We start from the raw sequence: 16,857 nt of genomic DNA, 5'->3' as shown, positions 1-16,857 counted from the left end.
AGCTCTGCAATATTTTCAGTTGTCTCAATTGAGAATTCATTGAAAATGTATCAAAAAAATCAGGAAGTCCTGTCTCAGCACATTTGCTAAATGATTCCATTTAGTCAGGGATTAAAACACGAAAGATGACTGACCTACAGTATTTCATCAAAACTGAAAAGATGACAATATAGCAATCAGAACACTTTGCTAAAATTGAACATGGAACAGAAATACAAGGTAAAATGCAGACTCGTTGAGGAAAATTTTGCAGGTAATGTGGCTTCTGAGGGTTGCAGATGCACCCTCATCCCACATGGAGGCACAAGCAGGAGGGACTTCAACAGCCGAGGTTATTCTATATCACGTTGCTGTGACGTCATGAATTTTGCAACAGGCCAACCTGGCATCAGTACAGAGGATGGTCAACATGTGCTTGAGAAAGCACTATTTTTAGAATCCTTTTTGATCAGCTGCAGCCTTTTTGTGTGCCTGCATGTTAAGGTGCCAAAGCTTGTGAATGAAGTTATATTAAAGCTGCATGTTAATGAGCTCATTAAATGAAATGCATGTACTTTATTTCCTCCACTGTAGTCCCCCATGTAATAAAGTGCTGTCTGCTCAGATATAAGCATGAGTGAATTATTACAACCAACTAGCGATGACAAACCCAAACCCATTTTCTAGAATTTCACACCTTTCACATAAGAACAGCGCTACTGCTGTAACTCTTTCCTGCCCAGGAGAGGAAAGAAAGCTGCTATAAATACCTTGCAGGCTCTACAGGTTGGTGTGTTGGATGCTGCAGGTTGGGGCGGGGCTGGATGCTGGCAGGCTGGTGTGAGCGCCAGTGATTTTTTTTTTTCTTCCTCCTCCATTGATCAGTAGTGGAGAAGGCGGATCCTATAACGTCGCCGTCAAGCTGCACGGCTGCGTCAGAGTCCAGCTGAGCGAAGGAAGAAGGAAACCAGGAATAAAAAGGAAAGCGGTTCTGACAGGCCGGGCAGAGCGGACGGAGAGTGTCAGAGAGACAGACCTGTGTCGTGCACACCGCGGACAGACGGACAGACATGGAGGGCTCCACGGAGGAACAATACAAAGAGAAATTATTATGGACCGTCAAACGAGAGGTAGGCTCCAGTCTTACGGCCAGCCGAGCTTCACATTTACCAATTTACTGTATTATTTTATGTCAGTATCTACTTTAAAATCACGACAGGAGGCTAGCAAGTGTTTCGTAATTATTTGGCTTATTTTTTCACGGTCATATTGCACTGTTAACGAGCCAATGCTATTCAGTAGTATCTATTCAAGTTTACTAAACTGAAGCTAAATAAATGGACCTAGCTTAACTGTATCTCTTTCATTTTTTTAATGTCTTTCTTTTGTTCATACCTGACATTTGTAGGGTTAGCTATCATTTTCTAGTTTACTTGACGTTTAAAGTCACTACAGTATTATATGGACTTAATTTCTATGTGTGGTGTTTTATCGCGAGGTTAAATTGAGTGCAAGGTGTTTTAAATCTGCTATGGTGTTGCTATAACACCTTTATAATATTACTACAGTACAATATAAAAGTTAAAATTGAACATACCTATCTTACATGCATATCTGCTGTGATGTTTGAATAACATCTCTCTCAAATTTATAATAAAACTACCATTTTCCAGAAGCAGCCAGCACTCATTAATGAGCCAACATGCTGCCCTGCAGGCAGAAATCCTCGGTTAAACCGTCTGTCTGAAGTGTAATAGCAAGGCATCTTTTCAGCACAGGTTGTCTGTCTCTACCAGCAGCTCACACAGCGCTACAGGCTTTTTGTTTCTGGTGATGAATGTCTCGCATCCCTCCAGTGAGGGATAAATCATTACTCCCTTAACCTCTCTACCCACTCCCTTTGTGATCCTCATGCTGCCTTCACCGAAAGCTACAACTACAGAGATTTTCTGCACTGAAATGTCAGTGTAAATCAAGTGCAGCTCATTGTAGGACTGAATTGTGGCAAGGTGTGGCTCACTGACTATACCTCAGTCTGAGAGAGTGTAAATGTGAGCATGTAGTTTCCATCAATATAATGGAGATGAAAGGTCAAGCTAAAAATATCAAGCAAAAAATCTATTTGAACATCAAACAGAAAAAAAAGAAATTTTAGGATTAGTACTCTGAGCTTTGTAAGTTACAAAACATCACATTTACTGAATTACAGTGGTTAGTTGCTTCACTTTAACCCCAAACTAGTAATTTGTAATCAGGATTTCATGATTGCTGATGAGTTAGGCTATATCAGATGCGATTTCCACTGTAGCTGTTTAACAAAATCAAAATAACAGTTCTGACCGTAAGATAAGAAAATTGCTATTGTAATCACTGCTGCAAATGTGGTTTTATGAAGCGTAACTCACTATGTGCTGCATAATACATGCCAGTCGTACACCTCTTGTTCAGCCTGTGGCCTCTGTTCCTTTTGGTTGATGCAGTTTGTCTTCCTCTTGACATTTGAAATAATTTTGCTGCTTTTCCATTGAGGCACCTGCAGTTTGGTCTTAGGAAGTTTTGGTTTGTTGCTCAGAAGATTCACACAAAGTGAGCGTTAAAGCTCTTGTATAGCTGACAAATACTGCTCACTGGCTGGTAACCTGTTAGCAGAGATTTAATTTGGACTTTTTTAGTCAGGTAATAGTTATAGGCAACACCACTTGAACTGAGTCAGTCACAGGGATAAGTTCAAGTCAAGGCCGACTCCAAATGGGGGTTTAGTCTGAGTCGAGGCAGAGACCAAAAGAATATAAAAGCACCCGTTCAATATTCTTCATATTGTTGTTTTACTGTTGTTCATAGTGAGAGTCAGCTACCATATAACTTTAATCACCCAGTACAGTCCTTTGGATTTGAAAGCAACGAAAGTAAATGTTTCATTATTTGCCCAAGTCCAAGTCAAAACACCTGGGAGACTAAGACAAGTCTGAATCAAAAATCTGTAAGACTGACACAAGTCCAAGTGAAAATACACGTCAAAGAAAAGTCTGAGTTGAAGCACCCACGAGACCCAGACAAGTCCAAGTGAAATCACACGCTAGTCTGAGACACAACCCTCAGGACATCAAGAAGTAAACACCTACAACACAACAAGTCCACGTCAAATTACCCTCGAGACTGAGACAAGTCCGAGATAATAGAAAAGAAATGTCTTAAAACCAGATTTCAGTGCCACATCAGGGATTACACCAGAGATATTTATTGCATCAGAGCCGTGTAGCAGCTATCAGAAGTCCCAGAATTTCTAATGGCACACCTGGTTTTCATTCATTTTTAGAGACTATATTAATTTACAAAAACTGCAGAATGCATACTTCACTGCAAGGACAGAGTTTGAATATCTAGACCAAATCATTTCTGTTCCCCCTGAAGCCATCTCACAGTAACCCACAGGTTTGGGTCTTAAATAATTGAATCATCACAACGTCTGTAAGGCTCAAAATAGCTTCACTTCTCAAGATGTCTGCAGGCAGTGGGGATCCTTGTCTGCTAAACACAGACCATCAGGGAAATAAAGAGGAACATTGCATTCTGGGGTCATTGGGCCACAGGAAGCTGTGTGTTGACGCTCTGAGCTACATCTCCGGTCATTATGACTTGTAATCCAGCAGCATAAATTCTTAATGTTTCCTGGTGGTTAACATTTAAAAAAAACTACTTTCAGTGGGATGATTTGTATGAGGTCTCCATACTCCATATTGAATGTGACTTTTAAATGATTGAAATGTCCCATGTCAGGTTTCATATACATGTGTTTCAAACCTTTATAAACATGAATAGGTTCTCGAATAGAGCTTTGAAATCATAAAATACTATACTATGTTTTTTGGCTGGTTGTTCTCTGCTTTTGGCTGGTGTTCAGCCAAGTAGATGATGTGATGCCATTTTTCCATTCAGAATTGCCTTGGTTGAGCCCAGATTGCAGTTTTGGAGACATTGAAATATTTTCTGTACATCAGATAAGCCCAGAACCAATGCAACTGATTGGTTTTAGGCTGAGATCAATTTGCCCTAAGATGAAGGAATTGCTGTTGCTTAAGAACCATATTGATCTATTGTTTTGCAAATATGTCATCCAAAATGTAACATTTGCCCAATTTGTTTAGATAACAGATAGTTATTGTATTCTCTGTGTGTATCAATTATAAAAATCAATGATGTGATTGGCCACAGGTCATCCATAAGGTGCTAGTCAATGCCTTCTGACATTTAAAGCAAACTGGGCCAAGAGAGACTGAACTGAGCAAAGCCTAGCAGCTCCTGCTTTAATGCTCCCTGTCTCTTTAAGCTGCACTCAGCTATCTGAGCATTGCTTGGCAACTGAAAGCTTTAGCAGCTCCCTAAGAAGTTAAATTGCATCAGTTGGTGATTAATATCACAGCAGTGAGGCGGCCCTGTCAGGTGGTCTCTTGTACTGAAACAAAAAGTGCCTTTCTGTATCCACCTGTATCATCAGGATCCTTTTTGTTTTCGTGACGTCTAGAAGGTGGTTACAACAGCAATCCATGCAAAGATGAAAGGTTTACTTAAATATTTATTAATGGGCACATGAAGACAGACACATTTTCTAACAGGCAGTGACAAATCAAAATTTAAAAGTGAAATTAGTGCTCATTCTCGGTAGAGGGGAAGGTTTGCTTAAAGCAGTTTTTGAGATATGAAAGTTGTCTCAGGCCTTTGTCAGCTTTAGGATGTTCTGTCTTCTCGTTATTGCAAAGTTTATTCTATAATATGAGTTCCAGAGCCTCCGCCATTTTGACCTCAGTGTGATTGAGTTGTCAGTCATACTCGAGGGCGTAAGAGAAGCACCTTTTTGTCGACACAAGTATTGTTTTTGTGAGTTGTATGAGGTGTCATATGCCTGCAGCTCTGTGACAAATGTGATAATGACAGATGATTGAGGGAGTGCAGGGACCACTCTGATCCTGGTGTCAGAGTTACGGTCTGTAGAACTGACAGGAAGTAATTGAAACGACAGGATGCAGTGATAGGCTCATAATGTCTGAAAGAACAGTGTCCCGCTCATTGAGATTGGTGTTGGAGAGAGAAGTGGAAGCAAATAAGTGACAGTGAAGACGAAGAACGCAATGTGAAGCAACAAGTCCTTGAAATTAAACGACATAATACAACGTTGGTCAGTAAAGAGCTGCAATCATTAATCAATTGGTCAATTGACAGAAAATTAATTGGAAACTATTGTGATAATTGTTTTAGTCATTTTTTTCAGCAAATATGCCAAAAGTTTGTTGGTTTTAGCTTCTCAAATGTGATGGTTTGATACATTTCTTTGTCATACATGATAGTAAACTCTATATCTTTGGGTTTTGGACTGTTGGTCGGAAAAAATAAGACATTTAAAGACGTAACCATTGACTCTGGGAAATTATAACAGACATTTTCACTATTTTCTGACAATTAACAAGATTAATCGAGAATGAAAATGATTGTTAGTTACAGCCCTAGGTCTGTACCTCCCAGAAAAACACAGGGAATTGTTTTCTGATCTGATGCCACTATAGACAGGATGACATCATAGTTTCAAAACTAAAACTGCCTCCTGATCTTACGCTGCTATGGTTAAGGTTTGGTTAGATTTAGGCATAAAACAACTTGATTAGAGTTGGGGAAAGATCATGGTTTAGGCTAAAATTACCACTTCTACTTCTTCTTACTACTACTAGTAGTGTTAGTACATGGTTAGGGGACATGTGTCGTCATGGTTACAATGATAACTACTTAAGGGTAAGGTTAGGGAATGTTGCAGTCATGGTTTAAAGAAACCAACACTGACTTTTAGGAGGAACTGAACAGCGGTTTCCTGTGTTAAAGTTCAACGTTTGCAGTTGTGGTGAAGTATATATATATAAAGTACAACTGTAACTGATTGTAATGTTATTCGTTTTGCATGTAACAAAAAAAACTCAAACTGCTGGTGGTGCTTGATGAAACGACGGGATCAAGTCATCAGGGAATCTCTGGGAGCCATGAGTATCTGTAGAACATTTCACAGCAATCGATCTTCTACTTGTTGAAATATTTCAGTTTGAACCAAAGTTCTCGACCAACTCACCAATATTGCGAGGCTTGAGTTTTAGGATCACAAAAGCTATTGTATATGAAATCCCAGACAATTATTTGAACAGTTTCTGCAGATGTCAGAGATGTAGCCATTTGGTCAAAGAGATACCACGAGCTTGGAATTAAAAGGTTCTCTGACTTTATTAATCACCACACTTGAACTGTCTTAAGTGATAATCTTTGAATGCCACTTCATGCTTGTTATTAAGAAGATACTATATACCACACAACATGTCTCAAGGCTTAAGTATGCTTTACATGAACTAGTTCATATATCGAGGTGTCTCACCACGTCTGAAGGCAACAGGGTTTATACCAGTTCTGGATGGCCGTATCCAAAGGCAGGAGAAAAGCCTACCATCAGAGCCTCCTCAACTACCTTCCCAACCTTTTTCTGAGAATTCGGTGTCTTGTCGTGTCTCATGTCTCACTAGTCTCGACATGATAAATCATACAAATGGGGATAACAGCACACACCTTTGGACAACCTGTGTGCGTTGCTTGTACACATGAAAATTGACCGAGTAGTTGTGTGAAGAATAAAAAAAGACAGCTTTAGAGAGAAGTTAAAATCCTGTGCGTACCTGGCTAATATTTGCGAAAAGTGAGTGTGATTGTCAGATCGTCTTTGGAAAGGAGGTTTTAGATTCCATTAGACAACAAGCACTTTGTGTGGCCCTTACTCTGCAAGAGGAGTGGTTATCTTTCTAGGTTTATCTTTGGGGGCCTATGCCAGGTCATGTGTTTTATAGACGATGGATCAGTCTATATTGCAGAAATAATGCCAATTTAATTCATATGCCTCTATATTATTTGTCATTTATTTTATATTGTTTTGAACAAACATTTGTAGCCTTTGTTGGTATTTGAAGAGTTTTCTGAAGAGTTTGGACACATAAGGTAGCCTAACTATTTTACAGCTGATCTGAGAAATAAAAAGTAGACTTCAAGCTCAGTAAATCTATTTTGGTCCAGTCAACATCAATATTACGTTAAAGAGTTGGAAGCTGCTGCCACAGGCTTCAGTTTTTCTAATACCATTTCTTTTGTTGACTACAGTGAGCTGCCTTGGTTGCTCACAGCTAAACAGCATTAACAGCATTGCCCCTTCCCTGAAGAAATATTCTGCCATTATGCAGCAAAGTGTTGGGTAACTTCTCCCTCAGACTGGCACCTCCTCCAGGACAGAATCATTTCTTCTGGCCACAATCTTATTTTATGACTGCTGCTCCAAGAGCTTGAAAGGCCAGGCAAACTCACTAAACTGCATTGATATCTACTTGGCTGAGGTTAAATGTTAATTTCCGCTCTATTTTCTTTGACGGGAAAAGTGGAGAAATTGATTTGACACAGCACTTTTAAAGAGAGAAATTGATTACAGGATTGTAGTATCTGTAAATGTTAGGGGTTCCTTCTTTTTTTTTTTCTGTGTGAAAGCAGCAGTGGGTCAACAAGTGCGTATGAGATAAGTAAAGAGATTGATTCCACTAACTCGTCCTTCAGAGTCTGCTGTCACCACTGCACCACTGCAGCCCTTCTCCTCATTTACCAGCTCTACTAGGGCATGAATAATTACCTCATTAATGATTGTGCCTCTGCTGTAGCCTAACAATAGCTGATTAGGATGGAACCATATTATATTGTAGCTCCTCAAACTGAGAGAAGGGAAGGTACCACACCACACGGAGACAGCAACACAATATCCCAAAGAAAAGTGTTCTTTAGTTGGGAGGTTTTAAAACATTATGGACAGAGCGGACCCTCTGATTTTGTAATGAAGGCACTGGGAAATCATTTACACATCAATGTTGTCCACTACTCAACAATCAATTGCTGAAATGTAGCAAAAGTTGTGTTATTGTGACATTTTAACAATATGTATTTACACCTTAGGTGTGTAAATTTAGTCCATTTACCACAAGTCACATCTACTTTACATCTCAAACTAAACATTTTCCAAACCATGCTGCTGGGTTTTAAACATGTTTTATCTACTTTTTCTACCATTCCAAGCAGACATTCAAGCCATTCACTTCCTTTCAGTATGGAAATTATTTAGTAGATTCTTGAAACTTCCCATCACCTGGCCATGAGGGAAGCACATGATTTTGCAAAAAAGCTGGATAACAATTATATAACTTTGTATGCTATTAAAGGCTATTTCGGCGGCAAATACCTTGACCTTAGGTCTGTGCTGCATTTTTCCTCATCACTCCCTGTCATGTCATGCCCCACTCTCTCTCTCGTGTGTCTGGCTCTGTCTGTATAAAGATATATTGGCCTTTTTGGCAGGATAAATAGATCATGTCTGAACCAAACCTTATATGATTAGTAAACAGACTTATGATAGACCCCCGCCTAGAAATGCTATCTTCCATTGTTGGTCTGGCTGCCTTGATAGAGTATATAGAACAATTATGTCAATTATTGGGAGCTTGTGGGCAGCAGGAACAAGCTGTAAATGCAACATTGACATATCATGACCTTTAAGTTGATATGGCAAACTTGTTAGCAAACACATCCAACAGTTACAGAGCAACATTAGCATTTGTTTAAAGTCATGTTTCTGTCCACCTGATGAATGTAAGTCCAATATTCACTACTAACTAACTCCTGAGGCTCTTTAGCCGCTAAGAACTTCACTACGTTCACCCCCTAGTTGCTAACTTTGTCTGCAGTGTTGTGCTGTGCAGGTAGCCTACAGTGTTTTTTTTTTTTTAATTAATACAAAAAACAGTACTATGAGATGAGGGTCAAATAAAACAGGAAACCAAAACAATGAGCTGAAAGACTCTAAATTGCTTTGTAGCGCTGAGGGAAACTGTCATTTAAGTCAGGTGAAAATTATCTGTAAGTTCATCTATAAGCCACCCCTTCCATTACACGTAGCCATTAAAAATTATATTAAATTTTATGATATAATTGCCACAATAAAATAGTGTACATGCCATAGACACCACATTTTTTGCTCCATTGTTGGTATTTTTAAGGGTACTATACAGTGGATAAATTTCACAATCAATTCAGATCAGTTTTAATAACAACTCAGTTAAAATAGTGGAGTGTACCCATAGGGTACTATGTAGTGAATAGAGAGTGATTTCGGACACAGCTTCCTGTTAGCTTCGTTGCACACACACAAATTAATGATTTATCATCTTATTCATACACTGAGTTCAGTGACATCCTGTAATTCCCAATATAGGTTCAACCTGAGCAGAGGTCTAATCAGCAGTAGCTGAAAACACATGTGGATGTGCAGGACCTTTAACAGGCAAACTAGGCTGCAGTTTGATTATCAAATCTGTAGCCATAGCAGTGCATGTTTGTATATCTTTTGTTGAATTTTCAGAACAAATATATAAATTATCCTTTAAAATGATGCCAAGAATGCACAGAAAATCATGAATGATGCTGTTATGATGTAATTGTAGATACTCAGGTAACTAATAAGGTGTCACTTTGCACCATGGCAACATACTGTAGGTAGGTATTGAAGTAGCAATAACTAGCATTTGGATTATAAAGGGGTTGCTCTAAAAATGGAACAAAAGCGATACATTGACATGCAGTCATGCTGCAATGTTTAATAATTAATATTTCATATTTAAAACACTAGCTCTTGTGGAAAATAAGAATTTATCTGATCCACTTTTCCAGGCTAGTGCTCTTTTCTCTGAATTTTTACAGATTAAATCACTCACCTCAGGCAAGTGGGTGAGCTCAATTTTCTGCCCTGATTGTAATCTCCCATAATCCTGAATTGTGAGTACTGGTCTAGAATATGATGAGATGAAAGACAAGCTGAACTGGTGAGTGTACACGGAGTGTACAAGGAGAGTGTACACCTTATTAGTGTCAGGAAATCTGTCCCCCTTTGTAGCCACTGGAAACACACTGTTGATGCTCTGTTGTTTGCCCCAGTCATGAACATTGAGATGAAGGGAAAAGCAAATGTGTCCTTATGTAACTGACAGTCGGCTAATGAGCTCTCCCCTCTGTTCCTCCCAGAAACCATTAGCTTTAGGCTTCTCAGAAGTGTTTCAAAGTTAGCCAGCTCCTCTCAGCCATTTGACATACCAACTATTTCTTGTTATTTTAGTGTCATCCCCGGAACTATGTGCTTGGTCCTTGTTAAGTAAGTAAATAAATTGCAGTGTGTGGCTGCCACCATGTTGTTTTTTGCCCATCCAAATTATAGATAGGAAGTGTATATCATGGTGTAAAGAATTAAAAACAACCAATTTACCTGAGAACAATTATTTAGTGTGTGTCTACAGCTCACTGTAGTAAATGAATGGACATACACACACTCATTTTAGCACGCACCTTGATGGTGAAATCTTCTAATTAGTTCAGTTAAACCTGAGTGGTAGCAGCCAAAATATACTTCGTCCTGTTGTTTGTCCTCTCTGACATTTCCTTCTCCACACTAATACAATGGAGGAGAATGGAATCTCCATATACCTCACTGCGGACAGGAATCATAGGATCTATCTTCTTCCATGGCTGGATTAACTTGTTAGAGGGCCCTGGGGTAAAATATGCTGCGGAGCCCCTACTAACCCTGCACATGCCGTCTCCAAGTTCCTATTAAGTCCAGTGCAACCAGTACTCCAATGATGGAATACAGGTAATATAATTTGGTGTAACACAGCAGTCATCAGGATGAGTTCTGAACTCCAGCAAATGTGTCACGATATATTTATTATAAGCAAAAGCTCAAACCCAGCTTCCTGTGGCAGAAACACACTCCATATTATCAGTGGATTACATTCACTTGTGTTTCCTCCTGCTCTGACCTACTCGTTGGCAGAGGATACTTTGACATCTCCAAAATCTGCTTACATTACACACAGCTGGCACAGAGAGGATACCTTTATTAATTATTTAAATCTTCTACCAGTACTGAACGTAGCTGACCTTTCTGAGTCATCTGTTTATTATTTTTCATACAGTACAGAGTGATTTATGTCCACTGGACCGCTGTGTTTAAGTGTAATGATTAGCCTCTATTAACAGGTTGCCTGTGGTCACCAAAATAGCACAAATGTGTTGGTCACGCCCATGTGTCTTAGTGCCTGCAGAGTGTGCTGGCACTCACGTTGGCACCCTTTTTCAGGAAAATAGAATCCAGTTTCTTTTTATTAGCTGAATTAATGATTTATCCTGAAAAACACCAAATTTCCTGTCCTTGCTAAATGGACAGAAATTTCTCATTGCTAGTTTCACAAGTCTCAAGTTAAAGTAACCGATGCTACAGGAAAATGTGTTTGGATTATTACAATTTGTTCCCATAATTTTAATTTACTTCAAAGATTAGAGGAGGTGTAGATGGATACACTTCCATGTGTGCAGTAATGCCACTACACTGCAAAAAATGCACAGAGCTTTTCTCTCAAGTCAAAGACATGTCATTTCTGTTTCTGTGTGATGCCTACTGGTATTTATTAAACTCAAAGGAAAGAATAGTTCATACAAACAGCTGTTGGCAACAAAGAGAACATCAGTATTGACATTTCTGCTATACAGCTATAATTTTGATTAAGGAGTGACTTTGTGGCTTAAATTTATTTAGCATGAGATTAGTTTGTGCAGCCTGAGAAGAAGAGTCTTACAGTGAAAGTGTGACAGTACGTAACCCTGCTTCTTTATGTTAATTACCATGTCTCTTCAGCACTGTCTCCTACATACAGTATTATGTTTATAAACTACTAAATGTTTATGCCCAATACTTTTTTTAGGAAATGTAATAGCTGGATTGTGTTCAGTGGCAGTTCATGCAGTGCTACCTTCAGGTACCACATGTACTTAGTGCAAGACTTTGACTCTGGAGATCAGAGTTCCCATTCTGGATTTAAGTGTGTGGTTTGGTTTAGGCCACAGAAAGCTAGGTTAAGAAAAGAATGGGGTTTTGGTATATAGAAAATATAGAAAACACTAAACATCTTGTTTTACTGTTGAGTTTTTCATTATAGACAACGATCTTTCATTAACCCTTTAGCAAAAGCTTTGAGCTGCATAAACATAACCATCAAAATGTTAATCATGCTTTAGTTGCCACGAGCGGATACGAAAGCAGCCTTGCAAACATTCATTATTACATTACAGTCATACATTACATTCATTATCTTTTCTCATTATATTGATAAAAATCATAATCCAGGCAGCATTAGGTTTCTTTCTAAACATATTTGCTATTGCAAATTAGTAACGTGATTTTAAGAGGCAGGGTTGCTTTCTTCTCTGGGAGAGATTACAGGACTGAATATGATGAAAGTCATGACAAGTGAAGGACGCTGAAATCTTTGTCCTTGTTTTCCCAGTTCCTCATTTCTCTTATGTTTGTATGCCATCGTAGTAAGGCAGATAGATACTGTGAAACTTTCACACTGTCCACTGTGATTTTCACCTCCCGAGTAGCTATAATTATTTATATAATCAAAACTACATTCTGCTTAATCGTACCTATAACCTAAACCCAAGTGAAGAATATGATTTTAAGTATCTGCTGCTTTTAATGTGCTGCACAGTAATAAACACACATTGTAATGCGAATTCCTGTTAATATATTTAATCGCACATTGAGTAGCATAGCAAAAGATAAACCCTATGTAATCCCTGACAGCCAGCACCAATTAAACTGCTTCATTTCCAAACACAATAAATTCAATCTCAGTCAGTCACACCCAGGTGAAGATATCGACCCCTCTGACCAGCCGCTGTGTATCACTCTGATGCATTGGTTAGAGCTATAGCTGTGGGTTAATATATGGATCTATTTGCACATCTCTGGGAGGATGTGTGAGAGCATTAAAAAAAGCAGCAGATCTCCTAGCATCACTTGAGAGTGAGCAACAAAGACTAGAGCAATTGAGAGAGTAGCATTTCAGATTTGTTGGTGTGTGTTGGTTTGACAGCCAGGTTATGTGGCTAAAGTTACAATTTGTATCGATGTAGTCACAGAACTGTAATATTTGGAATACTAGTTAAAGATGTACCTCATGCACTCTAGCCTTCAAATGCCCTGTCATTCCCTTGTTTTTCCTTATCAAAGTTTTTTTTTAAACTATGCAAAGAAAGTTGTTGGTGTGTGTGGGTGTCTGGTATGTCAAGGCAGGAACAGTAAAAAAGCCAGTTTGACCAGATCTGTGGTGGACTGCTTGTACTCATCAAGCTGGATAATGAGCAGGGCTTAACCCTAACCCAGTCATGAAAAACCAGGAAATATCATGGAATTTTAAAATCTCCAGGCGTGGAAAAGATTTTCATTTAACTGCAGGTTAAAGTACATGTGTGCACATTGAGAGAAATAATATAGATTTACAGCTGAAAGAGAGACTGACCTTTTAACCTCATCTAAACTCAAAATGCTTCAATGAGCTCTATTATTCTACTCTACTGCCAGCTCAATTACAAACTGACCCCAGAGAACCATTTGAGTTACCTCATCAAATCCTCCATCTTCCAGCCTCTTGCTGGTATATTTTAAGATAAGGGGTTTTGTTGTAGTCATAGTAAATGGTCACAAGTGTGAGCCTCACTGTATCTCAAATTTAGAATTTCTGTTGCCAGTTGTGTGACAGCATCTGGATATTAGGACACTGAAAAAATGGGAGGCCCAGCAAATGGCAAGCCACTTCAGTTCAATTACCTTTGTAGCAGCCCGCTCTATTGAGGTGTATTCTCTGCTGTGCTGGGAGGTCAGAGGTCAGGGTGTGATATACTGTTTTTGAAGATGTGGTAATGTTGAATCACAATTCAGTGTTTCCCCTAGGTTGACCGCTTTGGGGTGGTGGGCTGTGGCTGAGCAAAACCTTTTCTTCTTTTCTCCTTTCTCTTTTCAAGAGCAGCTGAGATTGACACTAAAATGAGAATGGTCAGGTCACCTTAAGTGAGCCTGGTCAGGTTAGGCTAACCCATTGTCATTTACTTCGGGGCTAACCCCCTTCACTTTTCCAGCAGTTTAGGAAACAACAAACAAGACTTTTCTTGGTCTCGAGAAACTACAGCATTTATTAACTGACACACTGTAGTCTGTACTGTACATTTATTGCCAGATTGACAACTCACTGCTAACCATTTCCTCTGCTCTGCTCACATTCACTGTCACTGCTCTGCTGCTCGCTCAACCACATACTCGCTACGCACATTACACACTGCCCTATTCCTCAATGGAGCTACACTGCTCTTATAACAGTAGCTTTCACATAGATGTCCTTTGAAGAATGAAGAGAGGTAGGATGACTCAAAATAATTCCACAATAATGTAGGGTGCTATTGAGTTATTTCATTGTTTGTGAAAAAGTTTTCAATCTGTTATATTTATATATGTCTAATTTTATATCCAAGTATTGGCACAGCCACTGATACAGAAGTAATATTTTGGAAAGAGAACACTGGTATTGGATCAGTACTCATTATTGTCAGATAAGCTCGGTTGAGGTATTGGAATCATTACTGGGAGAGAAAAAGACAGTAATCTTTACAGTTCCTCAGATGTGATAGAAAAATAAGCAGGATTGGATTTTAGTTCCTGAGTTTAGTTGCTCTAGTTCTTTAGTTCCTGGAATTAAGGAACAGTTGGAGGGCAGTGAAAAATTTTGTTGATTATAGTCAAATTAGTAGTAGAGGGAATCAGTGGGAGACACAAAATGCTTGTCCATTTTCATCAACAGCTTTGCCAGTGCAGTCTGTGGCTCTACAAAATGGCTGATTTAGCCCACACCTCACAAAAAAAACTTTAATAAGTAAAGTCGATGGCTGAACTTCGTCTTGGTGATGAGTATGATGAAGCTCCGTCGCTCTGACAGAGACATGACAGCTCTACAACCTCCCACACCTCCATAATACAGGGGAAAAGTTTGAACTGTATTTAATGCTTTATTATCACACAACTGAGCAATTAAATTCTTCCTGTTTATCAATTAGACCCAAACAAGACAGAGGTGTCAGACAGGTCCCGGATTAATTACTGACGACAATTAATTCTATGGAGAGAGCAAACTTAGACAAGCGAACACCAGACTGACTCAGTGTTGTTGAACTCACTCAGGCTCTCCTCCCCAGAGACACAATAGATAGCAAGAGAAAGACTCATTTGAATATTTTCAGGATGCTATGATATTAATTGGGAGTCAGTGGTGCGGATGTTTTGGCGAGTTGTTATTAGTAGCTGTCACAGTGTTAAGAGGAGACTGCTTTTTTTTATAAAGTAATTATCTGTTTTTCTAATCAGGTACTTGCCTCTCTATAGCAAAAAGGTTTCATTACTGATACCCAAGTACAAAATAGTTGGTAGCATTGTCAGCCATGGCTATGGATTATTAACAAAGACTTTTTTAATCACTTTTTTAGGTGGTTTATTAAGCAGCTTTTTTCTATAGCAAAAGCTAAAGGTAAGTTAAGTCCCTTTTAAGAGGAGGTGAATCAGTTGCACATGATGGAGTTGGTTAACTACAGTCAGTAATCTTACAACAATGGTAAGTTTTTTGCCATTATAAAAGTGATGCTTGAGGATTGCATTGTTAGTGTTGGATCCAGGGAATTGATCCCAGTATATTATGTGGGTTTCTTGAAGAACTTTACCCCCTTTTCCTGGGGAAAATGCCTGTTGAAACCCAGGGAAGAACTAGAACTTGTTCTTGTAGTATAGCCACCCCTGCTTTTACAGTCCAGCTATGTGGTAAAATATTTTTTAGAAATAGTGTGAATGAAGGAAAGCGCAAAATTAATAAATGAAAATGCAGGTGGCTCATCAAGTAGCTTAATAAGACATGTCAACCCCTATCCCCAAATCAATGTAGAACAGCATTCAACTGCTGAAGCGTTTAGTGGATAATCACTGTGGAGATGGTCAGACACTTCCTATAACCACTAATTAAAAATAATAAGAGGACACTCTTAAAAGACAATGTATCAAACCATTCTGAGTTAGCATTGTGGTTTTAGCCATGCTAGCAGCGTGGTTCTATGGATGACAGTGTCAGTCTGTCAGTCCACCACTTTGGACCAATATCTCAACGACTATTGTATGGCTTTTCTTCATGTGCCACCATGAGGGTGTAATTTGTGGTTTTGAGTCACTTATCTTGACAACTATTAGATGGACTGCCATGAAATTTGGTACAGACATTCATTTTACCCTCTGGATGAAGTGTAATAACTTTGGTAATTCTTTAACTTTTCATCTAGCACTAGTGTCACATCTGTTTAACATGTCCTATGGCTGTGAATATTCACTGTCTCCAGAGGATAAAACTGAATGGTTTGCCGTCCTCCTTACCTTTCCTTTAGCATCTCCATCAGTTTAACATCTCCACTTGTACACAAACAACATCCAAGTCTTATTGGTACATTGTCATGAGATTTTACAGAACACATCCATGCTCCCCAGAGGATGAACCCTTTCCATTGTGGATGCTCTGTGAGATTTTCTGTAGAACCAACCTCAGAAAAAAAAACGAGCTGAGCACATTAATGCTCCCATTATTCCGTCTGATATTGCTCAAATTGGCTCAAAGAGGAAATCTTTGTTTTGCAATATTTTATCTCTGTCTTTGGTGCAAAGTGCTAATTGCTGCGTTGTCTCTTCCCAGAAATCACTCATCAATTAAATAATGTGGGCGACACTGTGATGTCTCCTTGGACTTTCTGTCAGTGTAGTCTGAGTTTCTGTAGAATCCGCCAAAGAGACAAAGAAAAAGGTCATTTATTTATATGAAGATTGAATGTTTATGTACTACGTTGTATTTTATGATA

General features: G+C 38.9%; 1 protein-coding gene across 2 annotated transcripts in view; it reads left to right on the top strand.

Moving 5' to 3' along the window:
* Nucleotides 1–785: 785 nt before the first annotated feature.
* The window catches only part of sgsm2 (small G protein signaling modulator 2), a 97,457-nt gene continuing 81,385 nt past the window's right edge, over nucleotides 786–16,857 (top strand). Inside the window, exon 1 of one of the 2 annotated variants that reach the window (XM_067593853.1) lies at nucleotides 786–1,109. In XM_067593853.1, the coding sequence (XP_067449954.1) occupies nucleotides 1,050–1,109 (60 nt within the window). In that variant the 5' untranslated portion in view covers nucleotides 786–1,049. The remainder of the gene's footprint in view (nucleotides 1,110–16,857) is intronic. The other variant, XM_067593850.1, reaches the window with a different exon arrangement.

The sequence above is a fragment of the Thunnus thynnus genome, chromosome 7 (genome assembly GCF_963924715.1).
Source record: "Thunnus thynnus chromosome 7, fThuThy2.1, whole genome shotgun sequence".
NCBI classification, from domain to species: Eukaryota; Metazoa; Chordata; class Actinopteri; order Scombriformes; family Scombridae; genus Thunnus; species Thunnus thynnus.
This window is presented reverse-complemented; position numbering and strand designations above follow the sequence as displayed.